General features: G+C 41.0%; 1 protein-coding gene across 1 annotated transcript in view; it reads right to left on the bottom strand.

Moving 5' to 3' along the window:
• The window catches only part of tmem108 (transmembrane protein 108), a 33,851-nt gene that overhangs the window by 5,950 nt on the left and 3,477 nt on the right, over positions 1-24,424 (bottom strand). Inside the window, exon 3 of the mRNA XM_061921681.1 lies at positions 3,208-3,291. Coding sequence (XP_061777665.1) covers positions 3,208-3,247 — 40 coding nt within the window. The 5' untranslated portion in view covers positions 3,248-3,291. The remainder of the gene's footprint in view (positions 1-3,207; positions 3,292-24,424) is intronic.

The following is a 24,424-nucleotide window of genomic DNA, read 5'->3' on the forward strand; positions in this document are numbered from 1 at the left end:
CTCAAGTGCATGTCTTTGGAAATGGGAGGAAGCCGTAGTACCCGGACCCACGCAGTCACGGTGAGAATATGCAAACTCCACACAGAAAGATCCCGAGCGCAGGATCGAAACCAGGACCTTCGTATTGTGAGGCAGATGCACTAACCCCTCTCACACCGTGCTGCCGATTATTAATTATTCTTTTCAGAATAATTAATTTTCTAGAAATATGTTTTTAGGTCATCTCCAAGTAACCAAAAGGAGCTTTTGTAACCTGGTGACTGTTTTTAAAAAGTTTAATTATAATTATTATACTAAACACTACATTGCGAGAATCGATTCTGAATCGAATAGTCACCCCATGAACTGGAAGTGGATCGACTCGTTAGGTCCCCAAAGATTTATACCTCTAATTTCCTTTCACGATTCCTCGGTTGTCTTACAACAAAACATTCTGCATAACAATTCTGCTTGCCCACGCAACATTCAGCAGAATCGAGGGCCAAAACAAAAGAATTCACTCATTGGTAACTCAGTCTATAAGCTTTTTTTTTGTAAGTGAGTATGACAATAAAATAAGCCACCATGGGGCAAAATACATTTGCATTTACAAAAAAAAGTGAGAAACACTACATAATTTTAAAGAGAACTAATAGCAAAGAACAAAGGTGTCGTCTATGTGGCTCTCCCCACCCCACCTCTTTTTTTTCATTCGTCATTTAGATGTAATTTGCATTGTTTTCTGCTTGTAAAACAATAACTATTCTCTGTAAAATGTGTTGATGAATCACAAATATATTGGATTTACATTATTCCATTAAGAAATATTTTTTTGGTTTTTGTAGTTAGATTTTTCTTGGACCTTTTAGTATGGATTTCTAAAGAAAGCTGAGATACTAGTGTAATCCTACCATCGTTTTTCATCCTGAGTGTGTGTCTGTAAGCTGTCTCCCATTAACCAAAACTGCCATGTCTGTAACCTACGGTGCCCCCTTCAAACTGTTTCTGAAGAGAGAGCACTGTTGATTTATGGCGTGTGTCATGAGATGAAACGTGAAGCAAACAGACCTATTTCTCTGTTGTTTCACACACTAAATATGACTAATTCACAATAAGACCGTGTTTGTCAGTAAATAATAAAGACAAGCTAATGCGACTCAACATTTTCTTATGAATGGCTACCTAAAATCTATAATAAACCAAACCAGGCAAACAGGTTTAATTTGTCACCACGGCAACACCGTGGGCTGACAGAGAGTCCCTCCTGCCTCTGCACAGTCACAGGGAGCAAATCAGCACGATAAATGATTGGAAAACTGAATTGGACGGTTGAGAGCATCCATTACTGCATTAAAAAACAAGGTGGAATGCGTTAGAAAAAAGGAGGACAAAGTGAGATGTCACACACAATTACAAACGACAAACCACTGCTATTATACACCTGCTTGTTTGAATAATGGCACAAAGCTTCTTTCCATGAACTCCGTGAAAGAGAACGTGGAAGAGGAGTGGGTTACATGCTAAATTGGACCTCTTAAGAGGCTGGTGACATTCCTCCAAGTCCTCCATGCTTGAAGGCGTCAGTAAATCAAGCCGCAAAGCGCACTTCTTGCGGCCGATGAAGACTCAACGTAAGCAAACGTGATGAGATGGAAAGCAATCCAGTGTTTATTCCGGTTAATGGAGCCTTGCAATATTCCCCCCGTGGATCGCCTGTCGGGGCTCCAAGTCAGCACGTGAGTTCGATGTGAACATTGAAGTGCCATCCATCACGCAGGAACACCTACTCATTGCTTATGTGGGATGGACATATTTATCTTTGTATACAGGGGTCACCTTATGCTCCATGTAGAGGAGAGCAGTTTGCTTACGATGCGAAGTTGCTTGTGCATTATGTGGGCGGCTGGCAACACTCGAGTGCAGGGCCAGGGAGAGGCCAAAAATAGGAGCTGCATATAATCCATCATCCATCAGTGAATTTTTGTTAAGTCTGTCATCTCCCCCTCCAACACTAAATTACCTCTTTCACCTCCATCCTGACTATATTCACTTAATACGCACATTCTAGTGCTTCACCTCTTGGAAATAAGCTGCCCTCTAAAGGTGTGGAGATCAAGTGTTAAACTAAATTAAGCCTGTTTTGCAGTGGTGAAAAAATCTCTGCTTCTGGGTGTGTTTCTGTACATTTTTTGGACAGCTCGTGTCCATCCTGTGGACCATTGGGACAGTCCTGTTTGGGGCGGGGTGGTCTCTACAGATGGGAACCCAAAGATAAAGATAACAACTTCCTGTTTTAAAGTCGGCAGCTTTGAGGGGCGTACATGTTTATCGGCTTATCGGTATCTGTGGTGTTGATTTAAAAATGGCCATTTGAAAGGGTAGCAACGGCACAAACAGGAAGCAGAAACGTTAAACAGGACGTGCTTTAGATTCTGGATTTTATGTCATGTTTGCTGTGTACCCTTTATCAGATAAGCTTTGAACCTCGAACAAAATAGTGTTTCGGTAAGGTAAGAAGCTTCCTAACAGACATTGACAGCGAAAAAAACCTCTGCGGCAGGTATTTCTTTGAAACACTGCTAAATGCAGCATCACTTCCCTTTGCCTGCAGCCTGAGGCACTTGTGCCTCCTCTTCCTCTTCCAGATGGCTGGTCCATAGAGGAAAATGAGGAACATCTTAAAACTTTGCAGGCATACGCATACAAAATACCCTCTCAATCAAAGTGTAATATACCAACAGAGCTCTCCAGCCTTAGTAAGATTTGAAACTACTACACTGACCTCTTCCTTCACACTAGTACTTTGTCACTTTCGAGCAGGATTGAGACGGATTTGTCCGACAGGCCTGAAGCGAAACATAGCAGAGATCAGCAGCCCGCGAGCTGTTCCATATTCCATATTCATGTGACATTCAGCACTGGTAGCCCGCCAGCGAACCTGCTGCCGTACATGCACTCGCGGCGTCTTGAACCCATCCTCGGAATTTAAAGCAGCCATGCGCGCTGCAAGTAAAACACCCACTTAGGGAAAATGGCAGCATGTTGAGTTTGTAATGTACGATACTTCCCTGAGGCCATTTCGCACCATCAAATATTTTACATTTTTGATGAACATATCAAATTTTTTCTACATTTTATCAGTTATCTTTTTCACCTTTCTTCCTATATAATTAATGGATTATTATAAGTAATGAATAAAAAATATGATTAAAAAATCTATTTACTCACTCAGCAGCTGGCAGCGCAGGACCTGCAGGCTTGTCTTCATGGTATCATGTGATCCGGGTCCTCCTCTACAGTGCTCATGGTTCTCTAAGAAAGGAGACACGGGGTCAAATGAAGCTCGGGTATCAACAAAAGGCTAGAAGCTACATGATGCTTTGCGACTAACTGTACAAGATGTCAAAAAGCAAATCTAAGGATTCCACGAAAGGCTTTCAACAAACGGAAAATAGCAATAAAATGATAGTAATATTTGACTAAAGACAACAGGAGCCTGCCATCATGGTTGTGGTCAGCATCGACTGGGTGGCTTTAAATCAACACTGGCATTCAGTCAATCAGCAAAACCAATTACAGTGCATTAAACATTGACCAGAGTAAGCCATCTTCTGAGACATCCACTGAGTGTGTCGCCGCTGGCAGAGTAAGGAGCAGAAGGCAGCGTGCACTTGGAGGAGTGTGTGCTAATCAAAACCCACCTCCTCTATTGAAGGGGACCTATAATGCAAAATTAACTTGTCCTATCTATTGGTACCCATTTGTGTGTATTTGGGATCTGCATAAGTCCCAAAAATTTGAAATGAACCCATGGAGGCGACATTTATAAAGCAATTTTCCTTCATTAAACCTCCAAACGAGCCATTTGGAATTTACCCTGCAACTTATGACATTTTTCCGACATTTTGACCCTAGGTTTAGCGCAGGGGTGGGGAACCTATGGCTCTAGAGCCAGATGTGGCTCTTTTGATGACTGTATCTGGCTCTCAGATAAATCTTAGCTGCTATGGCTTAACACGATAAGTAATGAATAATTCCGCTGGTAATCACAGTGTATAAAATAACGTTCAGAATATAAAACATTCTCTTGCATTTTCATCCATCCATCCGGTTCTACCGCACCTGTTCAAGAAGTCGCATTAATGGTAAGTAGTGTTTCATTTATTGTTGGTTAGCCTCAGAATAACAATGTTTTTAAAAAGAATAAGAGACTTATTATACACTAAAAATGTTGGTCTTTCTTAAAAATGGACGCATATAGTTGTATTCAATGTTTAAAAAAAAAAATTATATGGCTCTCACGGAAATACTTTAAAAAATATTTGACTTGTATGGCTCGCTCAGCCAAAAAGGTTCCCGACCCCTGGTTAGCGGATATCTCCATATATAGAATATATTTACCCGAAGAGCTTCGCACGTGTCTATCAGTGTAATCCGACAATGTAGTCAATAGGTTCCATCTTTTTCTATACACGTGTTGTAGGGCAGACTGGCTTGTGCATGCACATACATCCTGCACTGTTGTAATTTCTAAGACAAAGTAGCATATTGTTGTACCTTCTATCTGTCAGTAGACTCCAATAAAAGCGCTAAAAATTAAAACATGCCTGGGGCGGACAAGACACAGTCGAAGTGGAGGCATGCAAAAAAAAAAAAAAAAACACCCACAAAACAGGGCATCCTGAGAAGGTCAGAGAGATCTTGTTTACACTGCATGTCAATTCCAATGTTTTTGCCCATATGTGACCTGTATCAAATTTTTTCATGTTGATTTGAACAGTGCAACTCCAATTTTTTCAAACCCGACCAGGCCTCTTTTGTATTTGGAGATAAATCCGATGTGTAGTCGATGTGACTGCACTCTCAACAATCGGGTCATGATCATCCAAACAACACATCATCAAATAGCGATAAGCGTAAAAATCTTTTGCCAAAATAGACGGTTGCAAAATAAATAGTTGACAAATGAGAAGAAAACGCGGGAAAAGTATGTTTTAGGAACACACGTCAATGTCCCGCCACTCCTGGCTTCAACTGCTCGCCCACACGTTCTTCGGAACAGACGTGGAAGCAAACGTCCCACAAACTGCAAGAGCCAAAATGCTTGCCCTCTTCCTTCTTAATGTTTTGCGCGCAATAATTCAGTTTAAACATTTTTAACTTTGACTGCACAAAATCCATGAAATTGGGATTGAGGTCAACTACAATTGGAGCCATGTGTATTTCTGTAAACACAGTAGCGAATATGACATAATGACATCAATTTGCGCTCGGATAAGACATCGCATTTTTTTGTTATATGAACGACTATGTACATCCATCCATTTTCTACCGCTTATCCCTTTCGGAGTCGCGGGGGGTGCTGGAGCCTATTTCAGCTGCATTCGGGCGGAAGGCGGAGTACATCCTGGACAAGTCGCCACTTTATCGCAGGGCCAACACAGATAGACAGACAACATTCACACTCACATTCACACACGAGGGTCAATTTAGTGTTGCCAATCAACCTATCCCCAGGTGCATGTCTTTGGAGGTGGGAGGAAGCTGGAGTATCCGGAGGGAACCCACGCAGTCACAGGGAGAACATGCAAACTCCACACAGATAGATCCCGAGCACAGGATCTATCTGTGTGAGGCAAACACACTAACCCCTCCACCACCGTTCTGCCGGCTATGAACATAATACACACACACACATATATATATACACATATACTTATATACATATATATATATATACATATATATATATGTATATGTGTATATATATACATTGTGTTGAAATTGTGTTATATATATATATATATATATATATATATATATATATATATATATATATGTATATATATATATATATATATGTATATATATATATATATATACGGTATATACAAACCCCATTTCCATATGGGTTGGGAAATTGTGTTAGATGTAAATATAAACGGAATACAATGATTTGCAAATCATTTTCAACCCATATTCAATTGAATGCACTACAAAGACAGATATTTCAGAAAGTGGAATTCTTTCCCATTCTTGTTTTATGTATAGCTTCAGGCGTTCAACAGTCCGGGGTCTCCGCTGTCCTATTTTACTGCTAAGGGCCAGGAGAGTACCCGCACTCTTTTACCACGAAGCCACGCTGTTGTAACATGTGGCTTAGCATTTTTTTGCTGAAATAAGCAGTGGTGTCCATGATAATGTTGTTTGGATGACAACATATGATGCTCCAAAACCTGTATGGACCATTCAGCATTAATGGTGCCTTCACAAATGTGTAAGTTACCCATGCCTTGGGCACTAATACACCCCCATACCATCATAGATGCTGGCTTTTGAATTTTGCGCCTATAACAATCCGGATGGTTATTTTCCTCTTTGTTCCGGAGGACACCATGTCCACAGTTTCCAAATAAAATTTGAAATGTGGATTCGTCAGACCACAGAACACTTTTCCATTTTGCATCAATCCATCTTAAATGATCTCGGGCCCAGCAAAGCCGGTGGCTTTTCTGGGTGTTGTTGTAAATGGGTTTGGCTTTGCATAGTAGAGTTTTAACTTGCACTTAGAAATGTAGCGACCAACTGTAGTTACTGACAGTGGTTTTATGAAGTGTTCCTGAGCCCATGTGGTGATATCCTTTACACAGTGATGTCTGTTTTTGATGCAGGACCGCCTGAGGGATCAACAGTCTGTAATATCATTGCTTACGTGCAGTGATTTCGCCAGATTCTCTGAACCTTTTGATGATTTTACGGAAAGTAGATGGTAAAATCCCTAAATTCCTTGCAATAGCTCGTTGAGAAATGTTGTTCTAAAACTGTTCGACAATTTGCTTACAAAGTAGTGACCCTCGCCCCATCCTTATTTGTGAATTACTGAGCATTTCATGGCACCCACCTGTTCCCAATTTGCCTGCACACCCGTGGGATGTTCAAAATAAGTGTTTGATGAGCATTCCTCAACTTTATCAGTATTTATTGCCACCTTTCCCAACTTCTTTGTCACGTCTTGCTGGCATCAAATTATAAAGTTAATAATTATTTGCAAAAAAAAAAAAAGTTTATCAGTTTGAACATCAAAAATGTTGTCTTTGTGGCATATTCAATTGAATACGGGTTGAAAATGATATGGAATCATATGGAAAAGGGGTTTGTATTTTATTTTATTTTATTTTTTACTATGCACATAAAAAGACCAATTGGATATCCTACCCCTGCAATGTGAACGTAGCCTAAGCGGTTTGAAAATAATCTGTAAAATATAATCTATAAAAAATTGTTACCAAAGAACCACCATTACATGTTTTGTAGGAATGGTTTTAAATGTAGAAAAAAAATCATGATAGATAGATAGATAGATAGATAGATAGATAGATAGATAGATAGATAGATAGATAGATAGATAGATAGATAGATAGATAGATAGATAGATAGATAGAACTTTATTAATTCCTTCAGGAGAGTTCCCCCAGGAAAACTTAAATTCCAGCAGCAGTGTACAGAATTGAGATATAATTTAAAAAGTAAATAATAAATAATGGGGGTATATTTTATTGTTTTGTATCCCCTGATGGTGTGTGGGACAAAATAGTTTTTGAGTCTATGACCCCTTTGCCTCTATAAACCACAACTTGGCTTAGTAACCTTTTCCTGCTCATTAAGCATTGCTTCCTGTCACTGAGCACCTCGTATCATAAGAAAGCATTTTTATTGGTGTTGCAAAACTGCATGGTAACTGACCTGCATAGAAGGTTCAGCTGTCACTATGGCAACCACTCCTAACAGCACCTTCTTGTAAAGTCGATCCTAAACAGGATGTGCCTTTTGTCATCATCTCATTCTGGAAGTGAGTATTCTCTGTTCACCAATCAACAGACTGCAATGTGTTTAGCTCCGCCCTTTCGGTACCCCACCAATGCAGCTGGTACCCAAAGACAGGGTGCCAAAAATTTATATAATGTAGAATAAATGATTAGATGACCATTACAAATAGAAAAGTAACACCTTCTTATTGTGAAAGAAGCATGCTGATTAAAGGTCACTTTTAAACAAACTCCTAATGAAATCTTTTTTAGTGAGTGGGAAGTGATGCTCAGTCTAAAATAGGCACTGTGGCCTTAAGGGGCTAAATGTAATGTTTCAGTTTGGGTGTGGACGAGAACTAAATGATTCGGGGCGTTTACTCGATGCAACATCCAAGCCTAAACTCACAAAATACGGCTTTATAAGCAAAAAATGGCGGCCATGTTGCTGAGTCACTGCACCGCGTGGTGTGAGCGTGAGGGTTATCAATCAGCGGCGTCATAGCGGAGACGCACAGGGCCCATTAAAAGAAGATTAGACTCTCAGCGTGCCGAAGGAGACAGAGAGAACCAGTCAGCGCGAAACCTTCAACAGAAAAACTGTACGAGCCTCAAAACATTAGGCACACCTTCACAATGCAGTTCTGCACCACAATAAAGCAGGCGACACAGAGGAGGGGAGGCAACATCACCCACGCTGCGGAGTTAACACAACTACTTCTGCAGTCTTGTAAGGCGGCGAGGCCAGTGCAGTGTTGTCACTTTATCTGCTTTCCACCCACCAGGGAAGGTGTCACTCTCTCATTAAATGTAAGAGGAGGCCATGCAGACTGACACATCGAGAATAGACTACCACTAGTACAAGAACTGCAGCAAGGATTTGCACTTTAGGTTTGACGAGAGAAAAGAGTTTACGGTGTCGACAAAAAAGTCAATTTAATGCAGACAGAAATGTTTGATACATAGGAGGGTCACAGCTCACTGTTGAAGGAATTCCCAAATGGGAGATATCTGGCCTGCTGGAGACTTGTCAAACATTCCCACTCTCTCCTGGGAGTCAATGAGCCAGTCAGGCGGTAAAGGGCAAACATCAGGATGCAGCTCACTAGCGCTTACCGTCTGAGTCGTAAATAACCTGCGCCTCCTTGTCACTGTCTTTCCGTCCTTCTGCGACAGCCCCATCCTTGCTATTGATAATTTTGCATGTTGCTACGCTTGTCACCCAGGGCCAAAACAACAACAGATGCAGGGTGACACTCCTAAGTGGTTTTGCTTAGTCTGAGTTTATTCAAAGTTCAAATATAGTTTCATGCATCCCAGCGTATCATATTTCTGGCAGCCCACCAATAATAAAATTTGGCGCTACCTGCTAAGGATTCTCCATCTTTATGCAGGTTATTGCACAGACTCTTATTATGAAATATTTTACTTTGAAAGCGCAATTTCTACTGATTGCTATTGTGGCTGACCTGTATGCAATTTGAGACATTATGCAAGCTGCATTGTTTATACTAATATTCACTTTACTCAGTGACGTGCGGTGAACAAAACACCAAGTGAGGCATACATGCTTTTTTTTTTAACTTAAATTCATATGTGCCGCTCTAGTCATTGTTGATTTAGGTTGCACATTAGACTAACAGGAAAAAAAAGGGAGTTATTCGCTTTCATAAAAACGTTACCATAATGATGTTATGATATGATAAATAGGTCTAAAAAGTATTTGATAAAGTTGTTATTAAATACTTTTTGGTCCCATTTGCTTTTAACAAAATAAATCAAGTATTGTGAGTGTATCTTACCTTTCTGTATTTGTATCTGAAGCAGCAATAGCTATCCTCCATGAAAACGTACTTTGTATAATCGCATTCATTTTGTCTTAAAGTCCAGTTTAGAGAAGTATTTCATCTTGGATACAGTATATAATCCTCCATATTGGCAGAAACATTCATTTAATTCAATTTCATTCCAAGAAATTAAACAATATTTCTGCATCTGACAAAAAACACACACAAACGCTGGCTTACTCTAATAAAATGCCATGTTTGTTATAAATACAGTAAAAAAAAAAAGAAGATAAAAAAAAGTTGGTTTCCGCTGGAGAGACCTGTGTCTGCTATCTTGAGCGCCCCCACTTCTCCCAGTGTGGCGAGTCAGAGTACTGCTGAGGCATTGAACTGCAAGTTGACAATGTATCGCCCCCTACCTTGAGGCAGAGGTACTTGCTGCCTCATGACCTGCCTTTTCCCCGTAGCAACAAGCATGCGCCCCCTCGCACGCACACGCCCAATACACACTATGTGCAGCCGTGGAGGCACCACCTGTGTCTGCCTCACTTCTCGTCTGCTGCATTGTTTTGATCAGGAAACATGGAATTTCCGCGATTTTGACTATAAAAATGATCAAAATATACAGGAACCACACCAAAATCACATAGAAAGCATAAACCAAAAGAGAAATATAAAAACGTATTTATTTCTTATTTATTTATTTGACCTGCCACCACTGCCTCACTTGCCTCCCCTGACAGCATGTCACTGACTTTACTGCATATACCAATAAAATGCATACATTTAGTTTATTTAATTAGATGACAGTATAACAAAATCTTTTACATGTGAATTTCAGATTCACCACAAATCAAGTTCTGTTCAGTTTTGACTGCCCCGGCAATGCCAGGGCATCATGCTTTTCTGTCTGATAAACTACATTAAAAAAGTCCATTATTTAGGGATTTTTGGAAGAAAAATAAAAGCTAAATCCTTTAACATCCCACCTCACACATTTCTTCTTCGGCTGAGTTGAAAAAAAAGTTGAGAAGAATGGCGAGGGTAAGGCTGTTTTGCATGTTTCATCATGCTTTTCCCTCAGCATAGTAAGATAACTCGTTCATTGAACCCTAAATAACCTTTACACATTTACACAGAACTGAGGAAGCTCTTGACTCCTCTAAGCAAAGATAGGATTATGGATGGGTCAGGTATGCTTTTTGGAAGAATAATGGTCTCTTCCTGTTCCTCAATGTACAATGTACAACACTCTACCTCATAGAGCAAATGACTGGCCTCCACGGTAACATTGATTGATTGATTGATACTTTTATTAGTAGATTGCACAGTACAGTACATATTCCGTACAATTGACCACTAAATGGTAACACCCGAATAAGTTTTTCAACTTGTTTAAGTCGGGGTCCACGTTAATCAATTCATGGTACAAATATATACTATCAACATAATACAGTCATCACACAAGTTAATCATCATAGTATGTACATTGAATTATTTACATTATTTACAATCCGGGGGGTGGGATGAGGAGCTTTGGTTGATATCAGAACTTCAGTCATCAACAATTGCATTAACAGAGAAATGTGGACATTGAAACAGTGTAGGTCTTACAGTAGGATATGTACAGCCAGCAGACAACATAGTGAGTTCAGATAGCATAAGAACAAGTATATACATTAGAAGTACATTTGAGTTGTTTATAATCCGGGGAGATGGGATGTGAATGGAGGAGGGTATTAGTAAAGTGTTGAAGTTGCCTGGAGGGGTTTTTTTAGAGCGGTTTTGAAGGAATATAGAGATGCACTTAATTTTACACCTGTTAGGAGTGCATTCCACATTGATGTGGCATAGAAAGAGAATGAGTTAAGACCTTTGTTAGATCGAAATCTGGGTTTAACATGGTTTGTGGAGCTCCCCCTGGTGTTGTGGTTATGGCGGTCATTTACGTTAAGGAAGTAGTTTGACATGTACTTCGGTATCAAGGAGGTGTAGCGGATTTTATAGACTAGGCTCAGTGCAAGTTGTTTTACTCTGTCCTCCACCCTGAGCCAGCCCACTTTGGAGAAGTGGGTTGGATTGAGGTGTGATCTGGGGTGGAGGTCTAAAAGTAACCGGATTATCTTATTCTGGGATGTTTGGAGTCTAGATTTGAGGGTTTTGGAGGTGCTGGGGTACCAGGAGGTGCAAGCGTAATCGAAGAAGGGTTGAATGAGAGTTCCCGCTAGAATCCTCAAGGTGCTTTTGTTGACCAGAGAGGAGATTCTGTAGAGGAATCTCGTTCTTTGGTTGACCTTTTTGATCACCTTTGTTGCCATTTTATCACAGGAAAGATTAGCCTCTAGAATGGAACATAGGTAGGTGATCTCATCCTTCCTGGTGATAACAATGTCACCCACTTTTATAGTGAAGTCACTGACCTTCTTAAGTTTGATATGGGACCCAAATAGGATGGATTCCGTTTTACCTAAGTGTATGGATAGCTTGTTGTCGGCGAGCCAGGTGCAAATATTGAGGAGTTCAGCACTGAGGATTTGTTCCACCTGTGACTTGTCCTTGCCGGATACCAGCAGGGCCGAGTCATCCGCAAACAGGAACAATTCACAGTGGCATGCTGATGGCATGTCATTCACGTATATTAGGAAGAGTAAAGGTCCTAGTATATACTTCCCTGAGGGACTCCACAGCTTACTGAGAGGGGAGGGGACATGGTACCGTTCACCTCTACCACCTGTTTCCTCCCCTCCAAGTAAGATTGCATCCAGCTTGATGAGGTTTCGTCGAATCCGATTGCTCGGAGCTTATCCAACAGTATAGCATGGTTAACGGTGTCAAAGGCCTTCTGAATGTCCAGCATGACCATGCCGCAGTATTTGCCCGCGTCCACCTCATGTTTGATGTGGTCGGTCAGATAGAGAAGGCATGTGTCAGTGGAGTGGTTAGTTCTGAAGCCGGATTGGAATTTGTACATTAGTTTATTAGTAGCAAGGTATCTATCAACCTGTTCATAAACTATTTTCTCCATTACTTTCGAAATGGAACTGAGAATAGAAACAGGTCGGTAGTTACCAGGTTCTAATTTGCTTCCTTTTTTATAAAGGGGGGTTACTCTTGCTACCTTGAAATCCTTGGGTACTTGGCCTTGTTTGATTGAGAGGTTTATTATATGAGTGATTATTGGTGGTGGCAGAGTCCATGAGGAATCTGGAGGGGATATTGTCAAGGCCGGTGGCCTTGTTTGGGTGGAGCGCGCTCAATTTATTAAGCACCTCGTTAGCTGAGACCATTTCTAATTTGAAATTGTTGTTGACTACTCCTAGCTTTCTGTAGAAGGCTTTAATGTGTTCTACACCAAAGCGACCAGAATGTTGGGATAGCTTGTTTACGAGAGTTGTGGCTATGTTGGTGAAAAAGATGTTAAGTCTGCTTGCTACCTCTATTTTGTCTGTAATGAGGGCGTCACCCTCCTTGATGTTGAGGTTGGTGAGTCTGGTTTTAAGTTTCTGGCTGCATCCAGGAAGCTGGTTGTTGAGAATTTTCCAGAGCTCACGTGGCTTATTTGTGTTTTCCTCTATTTTGTCATTGATATAATTTTTTTTTAAGGATTTAGTCAGGTTGTTTGTTTTATTTCTTAATTTATTGCATTGCTTTTTGAGCGTTGAAAGGAGTGATTTGAGGTTATTATTATTGAGTTGTTTATTTACTTCGGTTTTACACTTTTGGTATTCGAAATATTTTCTGTCCCTGTCTTTTATGGCAGCTAATAGGTCTGGATTGATCCACGGTTCAGAGCGGGCTTTGATCCTGACTGTTCTCATGGGAGCCATATCATTTAGTATAGCTAGGAACGCTGTTTTGAAGCGATCCCAAGCATCCTCAACAAGTAAAAGTATATTCCCAAAATCTAGACGTCAAGAGTCAAGGGTTCCACACTTAAATGTATACTAACATTCTTTTATCTGAGACACAGGAGTACTTTTCATTTCCAGGTATTGACCTACAAGGTAAGGTAACCATGACGACAACGCCACAATTTGCCTAACCTCAGCTTTGTATTGTTGATTTGTGACACTGCACAGCAATGCAAATTCCCTGCAGGCACAAGACATTGAAACCACATTGACAACTTGTTGAATTAGGTCCCGAGGTTGAGCAACTCAAACTTAACATTGGAACAACATGCTTTTTGACGACGTTTAATCAATGTCGAGTTCTGACATTGATTTGACCATTTAAATGTGGTCATTTCCCAACCAATATTCTTTTTGACAAGTTTATTCAATGTCAGGTTGTGACGTTTTGACCATTAAAATTTGGTAATTTCCAAACCAACAATGTGGCTCCAACATTAGACATCCAAGTTGTCTCAATTTACAAACACAGCTATTTTGCAATGTTGTTTCGAAGTCAGTTTTAAAGGACATGTATGAATTACCAATGTTGTATCAATGGCCTGTGCCTGCAGAGAAGTAACTCTGGTGTTATATAAATAAAAAATACTTTACATTTAATCATTATTAATGTCCAAATTACCCTTCAGGACCACCAGTAACAATACAACAGCAAAATAGGACCATCTTTGCTAGTCCAAACTGAGGTAAGTACTAATATCACAGTGCCTTGAAGGAGACATTAAATACCAAAAGGTGCAAGATAAAAAACAAAGCTGGCGCCCTCTATTTTTTCTGTCAGTGGTATTCTTTTCAAAATAAGATAGCCTCTATCCCAATAGTGGCCCTAAACAAGCTTAATCCCTTTGAACCAACAGAGCAGATGGGACAAAGGTCGGCTTCTCAGCATAATGGGTACAAAAACAGTTGCTTATGACAGGGGACCACTATTGTGCAGTTTAAACAACTAATGCAGCAGAATTATGAACTCATAGTATTAGAGTTGGCTATCAAAACAAGAAATAGACAATGACGAGCTTTAAAAAGTGGGAAATACTGTAAGAGGAAATGCTCTTTCAGAACAATAGTGTATAGCCAGACGTCATTGAACAAAGCGATGACGACAGGCTGTGGAATTTTTCTAGTATTCTTTTCCTGTAACAAGAGTTTATTCGAGAGTGGGACAACATGTCGTTGTAAGAACAGGAAGTGTTTGGAATGTCCATCGAGTACTGATACAATTGTGCAGAAGATTGGGATTGCAACATGGGCAATTGTTGTCAAGCACACGTTAGCAGTGAAGAACCACAACTATGTCCAGGAAGTTCCTTACTTCAATGCACATACCCAATTTTAACCTTTTGACACAGCCTGCACTTGGCTGACAATGACAGGAACCAACAGCAGAGGGGAGGGTGTGTTTCTGGATGTGGGGGCTGCATTGTACCTGGTTTCCGTGCAAGTAGGATCGCCGAGAGATTGCCAAAAGCCAAAGCGAGAAGAGACATTGGGGGGATATGATGCGGCAGATCGAGGAAGAGGATTTGGTTGGCTGCAGGGTCTGGGGGGGGGGGGGGGGTTAAGGAGATTTTGTATTGTTCTCTTCTCCTCTTCCACCCCCATCACCCCTCTTATGCTTCATCCCCCACTAGGAGAGTGAGAGATTAAACTCCAAAAGCTGCTAGTCCTGAATGTGTGCTGGCTGCCTTCAAACACACACACACACACACACACACACACACACACACACACACACACACACACACACACAGCATCACTTTGGCCTTATTATGCATGAGTCGGGCTGACATAAGCAGACCCCTGCAAAACGGTCATGAATGTCTGAAATATCAATGTGGATCGTGCAAACAGCGATGAACAAAACAAAACAATTACCCACTTTTGCACATTTGAAAACAAGTCAGTTGGAAGGTGGAACCCATGAGCTATAAAGAGCCATGGGGCTTCATGTTGAGTAACTGAGTACTTAGCGGCTAATTGAGGTGAGCGGCGGTGCGGTTGTGGATCAGGACAGATCAGAGGCTATAAGCCCTCCATTGAGGTCATTAGCAAATACGCATCAATGCAGATATGAGCCACAATTTCAAAGTTTCATATTTGCGGAGTAAACCCTCCACAGATCTCTCATAGATTAGTATCGGAACAAAGAACAATTAAGCAGACCTCTATACACACTAATTAACAAGAATGAATCAGATGTAAAATGGTGATTTCATGCCCAAAGCCATAACCATGATTCGACAAATACAGAGGTCAAAATTCTGCAACTTCTGACTTCACCCTATTCTCTGTCCGTTCCTCTATCCACTGTTTGTCACCCTCTATCCACATTCTATCGCTCTCTTTCCTCCTGCCAATAGTATATAAGAGCATTAAGTAAAATGTAATGCAACTCCTTCATATCATTATAGACTAAATTAAATGAGAATGTAATGCGTTGTTTACATTCTGCCAAACAGTACAAGCGTAAAAGTAAAATGTAGGTTGTACAATCCTATTACTATTATTTTACTTTGGTATGTTGTTAATTTAGACGACATAAATTCTATTTTGATTGTCAAAGAAAACATCTGAGGTCATTCTTTAAACCTAATCATCTCAGCAGGGAACAGTTGTGTTTCTCTTACATTATCAGTTTTTATATTGTATGTTGTACTACAGTTCACCTGACTGACATGACAAGTGACAACCAGAGGTGGACACGGTCAAAAATTTGGCCCCATATTTTTTTTATCCACTCACAGATATTGGGCCAACTCACCTCATTACTGTATAAATCACAAAACCTTACTATGACCACAATGTTGAACTATATCCTTTTATATTGTGGAGCCGTGAATGAACTAATGTGGGTTGCCTAGTTGTTCTTAATGAGGTACTGGAATAATTTATAAAAAATTAGGACTGTTTATTTATCACTCACCCATGCAAAACGCAATTGCAACAAAGATGTCAATCTGCAAGTAAGTATATAATAGGGCTTGAATGGTTAATAAAAATGAATAATACAGTATAATTATTGTTTTCCAATGCTATAGATAACTATGTTTTGTTGTAACTCACCACACCATCATATTTGCCATTTATTTCATTTGAAGTTTAATAATTAGGTGATCGTATTGAACCTTTCATGGATGTTTTATCCACAACCACGCCATGCTGGAAGAAGGCAGACCTGTTTACCATATTATCACCTCTTTTGTTATGTCTTGGTCGCATAGTTATGCACTGTTTGTTTCCCCAAGATGCAGATGGACGTTCAGAAGCAGCGTGCAGGTAGGAAGAATGATTTATTAGCATAACCGGGCAAGAATACCAAAATAGGAACGTGCTGACGGCACGGGGAGCTAATGAATAGATTAGCACGGAAACAAGAATCACCAACGTAACGTGTAGCAAACAAAACAGCGAGACAGAGTGTGGCAAGAGGCAGGAATAAATAGCTCTCTGATTCAAGATCGGGAGCAGGTGAACGTCCTGACCACTGAAGCAGAGGTAGGTGACAATAATTAGCACCCATGGCAACAAAGAAACAAACCAGGGTGTTGAAATCACACTCAATCAAGAACTAAGGAAATACTGAACTAAACAAAACAAAAGGGACAGATTCCAGACGTTCCAAGATAGACGAAAAAAACATAAAAACAGAACAAGTCCAAAGTCACGGGAGGGTGGACCGAGGACCCGGTAGTGGGCCGTCAGGCCAGGTGCCTCCGAAGCTACCGGGGACAAGTCAGACGATCGTTAAACGCCGCTGCAACTGGCGAGGTGGTCGCCCACGGGACGGCCACATGTTTCCTGTTATGCACAACACTTTATGTTGGTAATTCTTATTTCTGTGCTAAGCTTTTAAGTAGGACTCCGTGCCATCGGCACATTCCTATTTTGGTATTCTTGACTGGTAATGGTAATAAATCATTCTTCCTACTTGCATGCTGCTTCTCAAAGTCCATCTGCATCTTGGGGAAACGAACAGCGCATAACTATGCAACCAATACGTAACAGAAAACAGCCAGCATACAGTTTTCCCGCAATGGACGAAATGGACAAGGAGACTGTGGGCAATGGAAGGGTAGACCCTTCACTATTCTCCTGAGGAGAACGAGAGTCTGATGTGGGGTCCTGAGGGTTCCCTGGTCCCCATCGACTTCGTTTGGCCTGAGGACATCGTCGCACTCCTGTCCTGGACGCGTCAGCGAAGGCGGAGGCCATTGTGAGGGCTTCGACTCGCTGCCAGAATGCGTCGACCCCTCAAGCTCCTCATCCGGATCCATGCAAGCCGCAAACAGCCTTGTCTTCCTCGCCGCCGATGTTTGGTAATCACATTGATCATTTTGCCAAACATTTCACCGCATGGGCTGTTAGCCATGTCAATACACGCTCCGATGACGTCACGCTTTCCAATGATGTCACGCAGCAAGGTTTTTTTTCTAATTCAATCTGTCAGCCTCCCGCGAAAGACATCAAATTCAAAATAGCTGATTACCAGAAATTTTTTTTAAGATGAGAGCACTAGGTCAGTCCCCACCGTCCAGGACTAAAGCTCCACCCCCAAGGACTCAAGCTCCACCCACTTCACTGGATTTTCCCTCCTTGTCTCCACGACAATCCCCCGTCGGTAGTTTACATGGGCATTGTGGACAACTTAGAAAGGAGAAACATTTTTAACCCACTTCCGAACTTCCCCCCTTCCATCCTTGGTGTGTGCAACTGGAGAGGCACAGCTGCGTCCAGCCAGGCTGCTACCTCCTGCTCGGCCCCCGCCGGCTGTCCTGCCTCCTCTGCCTGCTGCGCCACGCTCGGTGCAGCCTCCTCTGCCTACTGTGCCACGCCCGGTGTGGCCTCCTCTGCCTGCTGCGCCACGCTCGGTGCGGCCTCCTCTGCCTACTGTGCCACGCCCGGTGTGGCCTCCTCTGCCTACTGTGCCACGCCCGGTGCGGCCTTCTTTGCCCGCCGCTCTATGACCGGTACGGCCTAAACTCTGCCAGGTGCGCCATGCCCGGTGCGCCACGCCTGGTGCGGACAACTCTGTCCGCTGCGCTACACCCTGTGCGGCTTCCGCTTTCCGCTGCGCCACGCCCGGTGCGGCTTCCTCATTTTCAGACTTGCCGTCTTGTTCCTTGGCTGTGTTTAGGACAGACGGCCATGCAACAAGTTTTACCATACATTGTGAATATGGTCATTACATTGTCAAGCTATCCCTTGGGATGCGAATGCTTTAAACAAACTGCTATTGAGGTTTTTCCCCTTGTCTTCTCTTTTCTTTCGATCGTCACTCCATTAGTAATAGATCCCATGGTCCATCTCGCAGTTTTGTCCCAACAGTGAGGGCGTGGCAGAGACACCTGCAGCCATTTTTTTTCCTGTCTAGGGCCAAATGCTTGACATTTAACGAGGATGGTCGTAAACAGGCCCCCGGTATGCAATTGACCTTCGTTTTCGTCTGTTATTTCTTCCAGCGGGCCTCCAAGGTGAACACTGTATAGTGACAGAATGGACACAATACAACAATGCAATGAAGATGTTGGTCTCTGGAGGCCTAGTTTATTATTAACATGCTAACATTGTGTGTGCAGATGAAACAAAGGTAAGCAACACAGCTAGGACATCTAAACTAGTGTGTGATTAGAAGAATATACATAAAAATGAGGGCTGTCAAGATTAACGTGTTAACTCATGTGATTAATCACCAAAAATTATTGCATCAATCATGTACACACTTGGAGTAATAATGCAGTTCATTTTGACCGTATAAGCTCTTTTACCTTAGCCGCTATACAGTCATTGATTAGATCAATGTATACTTCAGTACACAAAAATAAGTGAGGAGACTCCGATTGGTGTGCTCGCTGGCAAATTTCACTCCAAAATACAGCCTGAGAGAATCTTAGATAAAACTGTTTTGTGCCGATAAATGATGCATTTAAGTAAAATGTTTTTAAAAACATTCTGACAATTTAATTACAGCTTTGTACAACTATTGTTCTTTTCTTAAGCAAATTTTAATTATGCAAGCAAGTAGTCAACTGTAATTAATCATAATTAATCCAAATTCCAAAATTTGATTAATCTGATTCTTTCGAAAAATCCATCATTTGACAGCCTTAATAAGGATACACACACAAAATCTGTATACATTCTGCTTTATTTTGGAAAGGCATTCCATTCTTCTGTATGCCACTGTACGTTTCTGGCATGGTTGGCGAACGGAGATAAATTATTTGTAGTTTGGCTGTCTTTGAATAGTCAAAGATTCAATATTCAATTGAGAGGATTCTGATTACACTATCAACTTTGCACTCAAAGCATCAGATACTACTTCGTTTATTCAGTCAAGTTTGATGTCTTCCCGGCGTTGCACCAGAGCTTTGGAACTAACTAAACTATCCAAAGGCTAACATGCTTTTTGGTTTATCAGTGTGGTTTGGCCTTTTTTTGACATGGAAAAAGTCGCAAATTTGATTTGTTTTGTTCACTTCAACGAATGACTCTGTAATGTATTTTTGAAGAGGATAATTTCTCTTTTTTTTTTTACTTATAAATGTTGTTACAGTGTTGGTGTATCTTTAAACAATGCCAAAAAGTTAATGCAAATGGGACTGAGCTCTTTTTTCTCTTAACGGTGGGCCATTTTTGACATCACACACTGACAAACGTACATTTATGGTATTCTCGGACATGCTGTGTCGGTAAGCCTCCTCACTCTCTCTCGTGTGCGGTAGAGCATCTTCTCCTAGTAGTGAAGTTAATCATATTTACATTGTGCTTTTCTCTAGTGACTCAAAGCGCTTTTACAAACCCTGTTTCCATAGGAGTTGGGAAATTGTGTTAGATGTAAATATTAACAGAATACAATGATTTGCAAATCCTTTTCAACTCATATTCAATTGAATGCACTACAAAGACAAGATATTTGATGTTCAAACTCATAAACTTTATTTTTTTTTTTGCAAATAATAATTATCTTAGAATTTCATGGCTGCAACACGTGCCAAACCCTCAAGTTGCTGGCACGGCCACTCTACCAACCCAGCTATATTGCCCTATATCGTAAACAATCCTTGGTCATTCACAGCCAGCGACAACTCCCTCTCCCAAAACCATAGGTTGACACAGAAATGAAAAAAAAGTGACGATTAATTGGCTACATCTGTTAGTTCTTGATTAAGTTCGGTTTCAGCACCCTGGTTTGTTTCTTTGTTGCCATGAGTGCTGATTATTGTCACCTGACTGTGATTTAGTGGTCGGGACACTCACCTCCTCTCGGTCACTAATCAGAGAGCTATTTATTCCTGACTCTCGCCACACCCTGTCTGATTTGAATCCTTGAATCTTTGACGATTCAAAGACAGCCCAACTACAAATCATTTATCTCCATTTATTAACAGTGCCAGCAACGCACAGTGGCATACAGAAAAATGTAATGCTTTTCCAGAATACAGCAAAATGTATACAGATTTTGTGTGTATATATTTATTAAGGCGGTCAAATGATTGATTTTTTAAAGAATCTGATTAATCAAATTATGGAATTTGGATTAATTATGATTAATTACAGATGACTACTCGCCTGCATAATTAAAATTTGCTTAAGAAAAGACCAATATTTGTACAAAGCTGCAATTATATTGTCATAATGTCATCCAGGCAAATTTTTAAACATTTTTCTTAAATGCATGCCATTTATTGGCACAAAACAGTTTTATCTAAGATTCTTTCAAGCTGTATTTTGGAGTGAAATTTGCCAGCGAGCACACCAGTCGGAGTCTCCTCACTTATTTTTGTGTACTGACGTGTTGCGATCTGCTGCTCAGATCTTCACGTGTTTGTTTTTTCATTCTGTCTGACCCGTTTATTTCCTGTTTTTATCCATCACTATGGTTACACATCAGTCCACCTGCTAGTCTCGCCCCGCACACCTGCTAATAATTATCACCCTCCTATTTAAGCTCACCTTTTCTGTTCACTCATTCTCGGATCCTAATTTGCCCACGCGCATCAGTGACGACTCTCATCATTCGTATGTATTTTCTCGCTAGCTCTCACGCCAAGCCACTTTATTGTCTAGCTTTCATGCTAAATGTTTTGTTTACTCTTTTGTGTCCTCGTACCAAGTTTTAGTTTTCCTTGTTTTATCCTAGCTTTCACGCTAGCGTCTTTTGTTTACTTTTTCTCTTTACACCAGTATTTTTGTTCATAGACTTTTGTTATTAAATAAATACCTTATATCTTACCTTTGCTGTGTTCTGCTTCGACGCATCCACGGGAAAACTACACCGGCATTACAATGCCGAAGAAGAGTCTTCACATGACGTATGCATTGATCTAATCACTGACGGTATAGCGGCTAAGGTAAAAGCGTGTATACAGTCAAAAATAAACAGCATTACTAATCCAAGTGTGTACATAATAATAATACATTTTATTTCTAGGCGCCTTCTAGACACTCAAAGACACCATACATTCGTTAAAAGCAGTGCAACACAAACAATAATAAAAAAAGTGGGAAATAGACAAATAAAAACATGATTGATGCAATCATTTTTGGTGATTACTAACATGAGTTAACTCGTTAATTTTGACAGCCCTCATTTTTATGTATATTTTTCTAATCACACACAGATTTAGATGTCTTAGCTGTGTTGCTTACTTTTGTTTCATCTGCACACACAATATTAGCATGTTAAAAATAAACTAGGCCTCCAGAGACCAACATCTTCACTGCGTTGTTGTATTGTGTCCATATTGTCACTACACAGCGTTCACCGAGGAGGCCCGCTAGAAAAAATATCAGACAAAAACGAAGGTCAATTGCATACCGGGGGCCTGTTTACGACCATCCTCGTTAAATGTCAAGCATTTGGCCCTCGACGGGAAAAAAAAAAATCGCTGCAGGTGTCTCTGCCACGCCCTCACTGTTGGGACAAAACTGCAAGATGGACCATGGGATCTATCACTAATGGAATGAAGAATCGAAAGAAAAGAGAAGGCAAGAGGGAAAAACCTTCACAGCAGGTTTTTTAAAGCTTCCGATGCCCCAGGGATGGCTTGAGAACGTAATGACCACATGCACAATGTATAGTCAAACTTGTCGCATGCCCGTCTGACCTCGGAACAAGACGCCAAGTCTGAAAATAAATCTCTTCTCCTCAACAGCAAGCCAGACGTCTGTCTCGTATGTCGCACTTGGCTCGTGTGTTGGTGTCATGTTCAGTGCTGAAGCTGCCCTCATTCACCTCCGACCATGCGCACCTTAGGATGACGCCGCTGTCACCATGGTAACGCAGCTGCCACATCAGCACCGCAATCAAAAGTTCACACATACCGAGCTAAATCCCACTATGCAAATTAATATCCCTTTAATCAGGATTAATGCGGTCTGTGATTAAGACGCACCTTTCAAGAATCTCTTACGTAATTCACACCAAGTGCTCTCTGATTAGGGTTTTTTTTAAGTAGAATTCTGATAAAACATCTGAAACATTCCTTCTGTATTTCCTCCCCCTATATGTGACTTCTTGAAATACTTTTTTCCTGCATGTGAAGAGCATTAGTGACCCACTAGCCGAATGCAGCTGAGATAGGCTCTAGCACCCCCCACAACCCTGTAATAGCCTATCAATCAGATTCTCCGTTCAATACTGAATTTCGATTTATGACACATTCTATATTATATTAAAGATCCATCCACAAGTTGGTACTTGCAGAATATTTGGAAAACTTGAATAGACAGAGCAGCAGAGGACACAGGAGCTCCATCATCAACTCCTAATAGAGGTTGAGGAGGGGTGTGATCTTTAATCAACAAGCACTAGCAGCACCTTATTCGTTTTGCAAGACGTTTTATTTTAGCTTCACGTGTTCAAATGCTTTGGAAGAAGTTGCTAAGGCAACAAGAGAGATGATATTGCACTTTGTGTGATGAGAGGAGGCGGTCATTTGCTTCTGAGTAGGGGGTCGCAAGCTCCCCCGCCCCATTAGAGGCTAATCCTCATAGGTGAGCCTGCCATTATTGTGCTGACGCTTGCTAGTGTTGTCTACACACACACTTCCATCACACAACACCGTAAACTCACCAGTAAGCCTGCCGGGGGTAAAATTCATCCCACCCCTACTGGACGACTTCTCCTCCAGCCAACAGGTCCTCTCATAATCCTATTGAAGGCGCTCATCTGTGACGCATTAAGAATGTGCCACTTGGTCCAAGAACACAAACCCTCTGTGTCCCGGGACTGCCCACACAAAGGACTACTCCATCCTGTCATGTTTCTTTTTTCAGTCAACTAATAAACAGTAATGGGACCATCCCTCGATTGAATCGGTTAATTAATCACTCGTGCTTTTGAAAGCATTTTAGACCATTATAACAAAAGTATCAAATTTTACGACAAAGCAAGGACACACATATGGAATCAAAATTTCCAACAAACACCCTTCAAATCATAGGAAGTCTACACGAAAGAATGGAAGCTCATATACAGTGGGGCAAAAAAGTATTTAGTCAGCCACCGATTGTGCAAGTTCTCCCACTTAAAATGATGACAGAGGTCTGTAATTTTCATCATAGGTACACTTCAACTGTGAGAAACAGAATGTGAAAAAAAAAATCCAGGAATTCACATTGTAGGAATTTTAAATAATTTATTTGTAAATTATGGTGGAAAATAAGTATTTGGTCAACCATACAAAGCTCTCACTGGTGGAAGGAGGTTTTGGCTCAAAATCTCACAATACATGGCCCCAGTCATTCTTTCCTTAACACGGATCAATCGTCCTGTCCCCTTAGCAGAAAAACAGCCCCAAAGCATGATGTTTCCACCCCCATGCTTCACAGTAGGTATGGTGTTCTTGGGATGCAACTCAGTATTCTTCTTCCTCCAAACACGACGAGTTGAGTTTATGCCAAAATGGATACATGGATGATACAGCAGAGGATTGGGAGA

This window comes from Nerophis ophidion, linkage group LG15 (genome assembly GCF_033978795.1).
Source record: "Nerophis ophidion isolate RoL-2023_Sa linkage group LG15, RoL_Noph_v1.0, whole genome shotgun sequence".
NCBI lineage: Eukaryota > Metazoa > Chordata > Actinopteri > Syngnathiformes > Syngnathidae > Nerophis > Nerophis ophidion.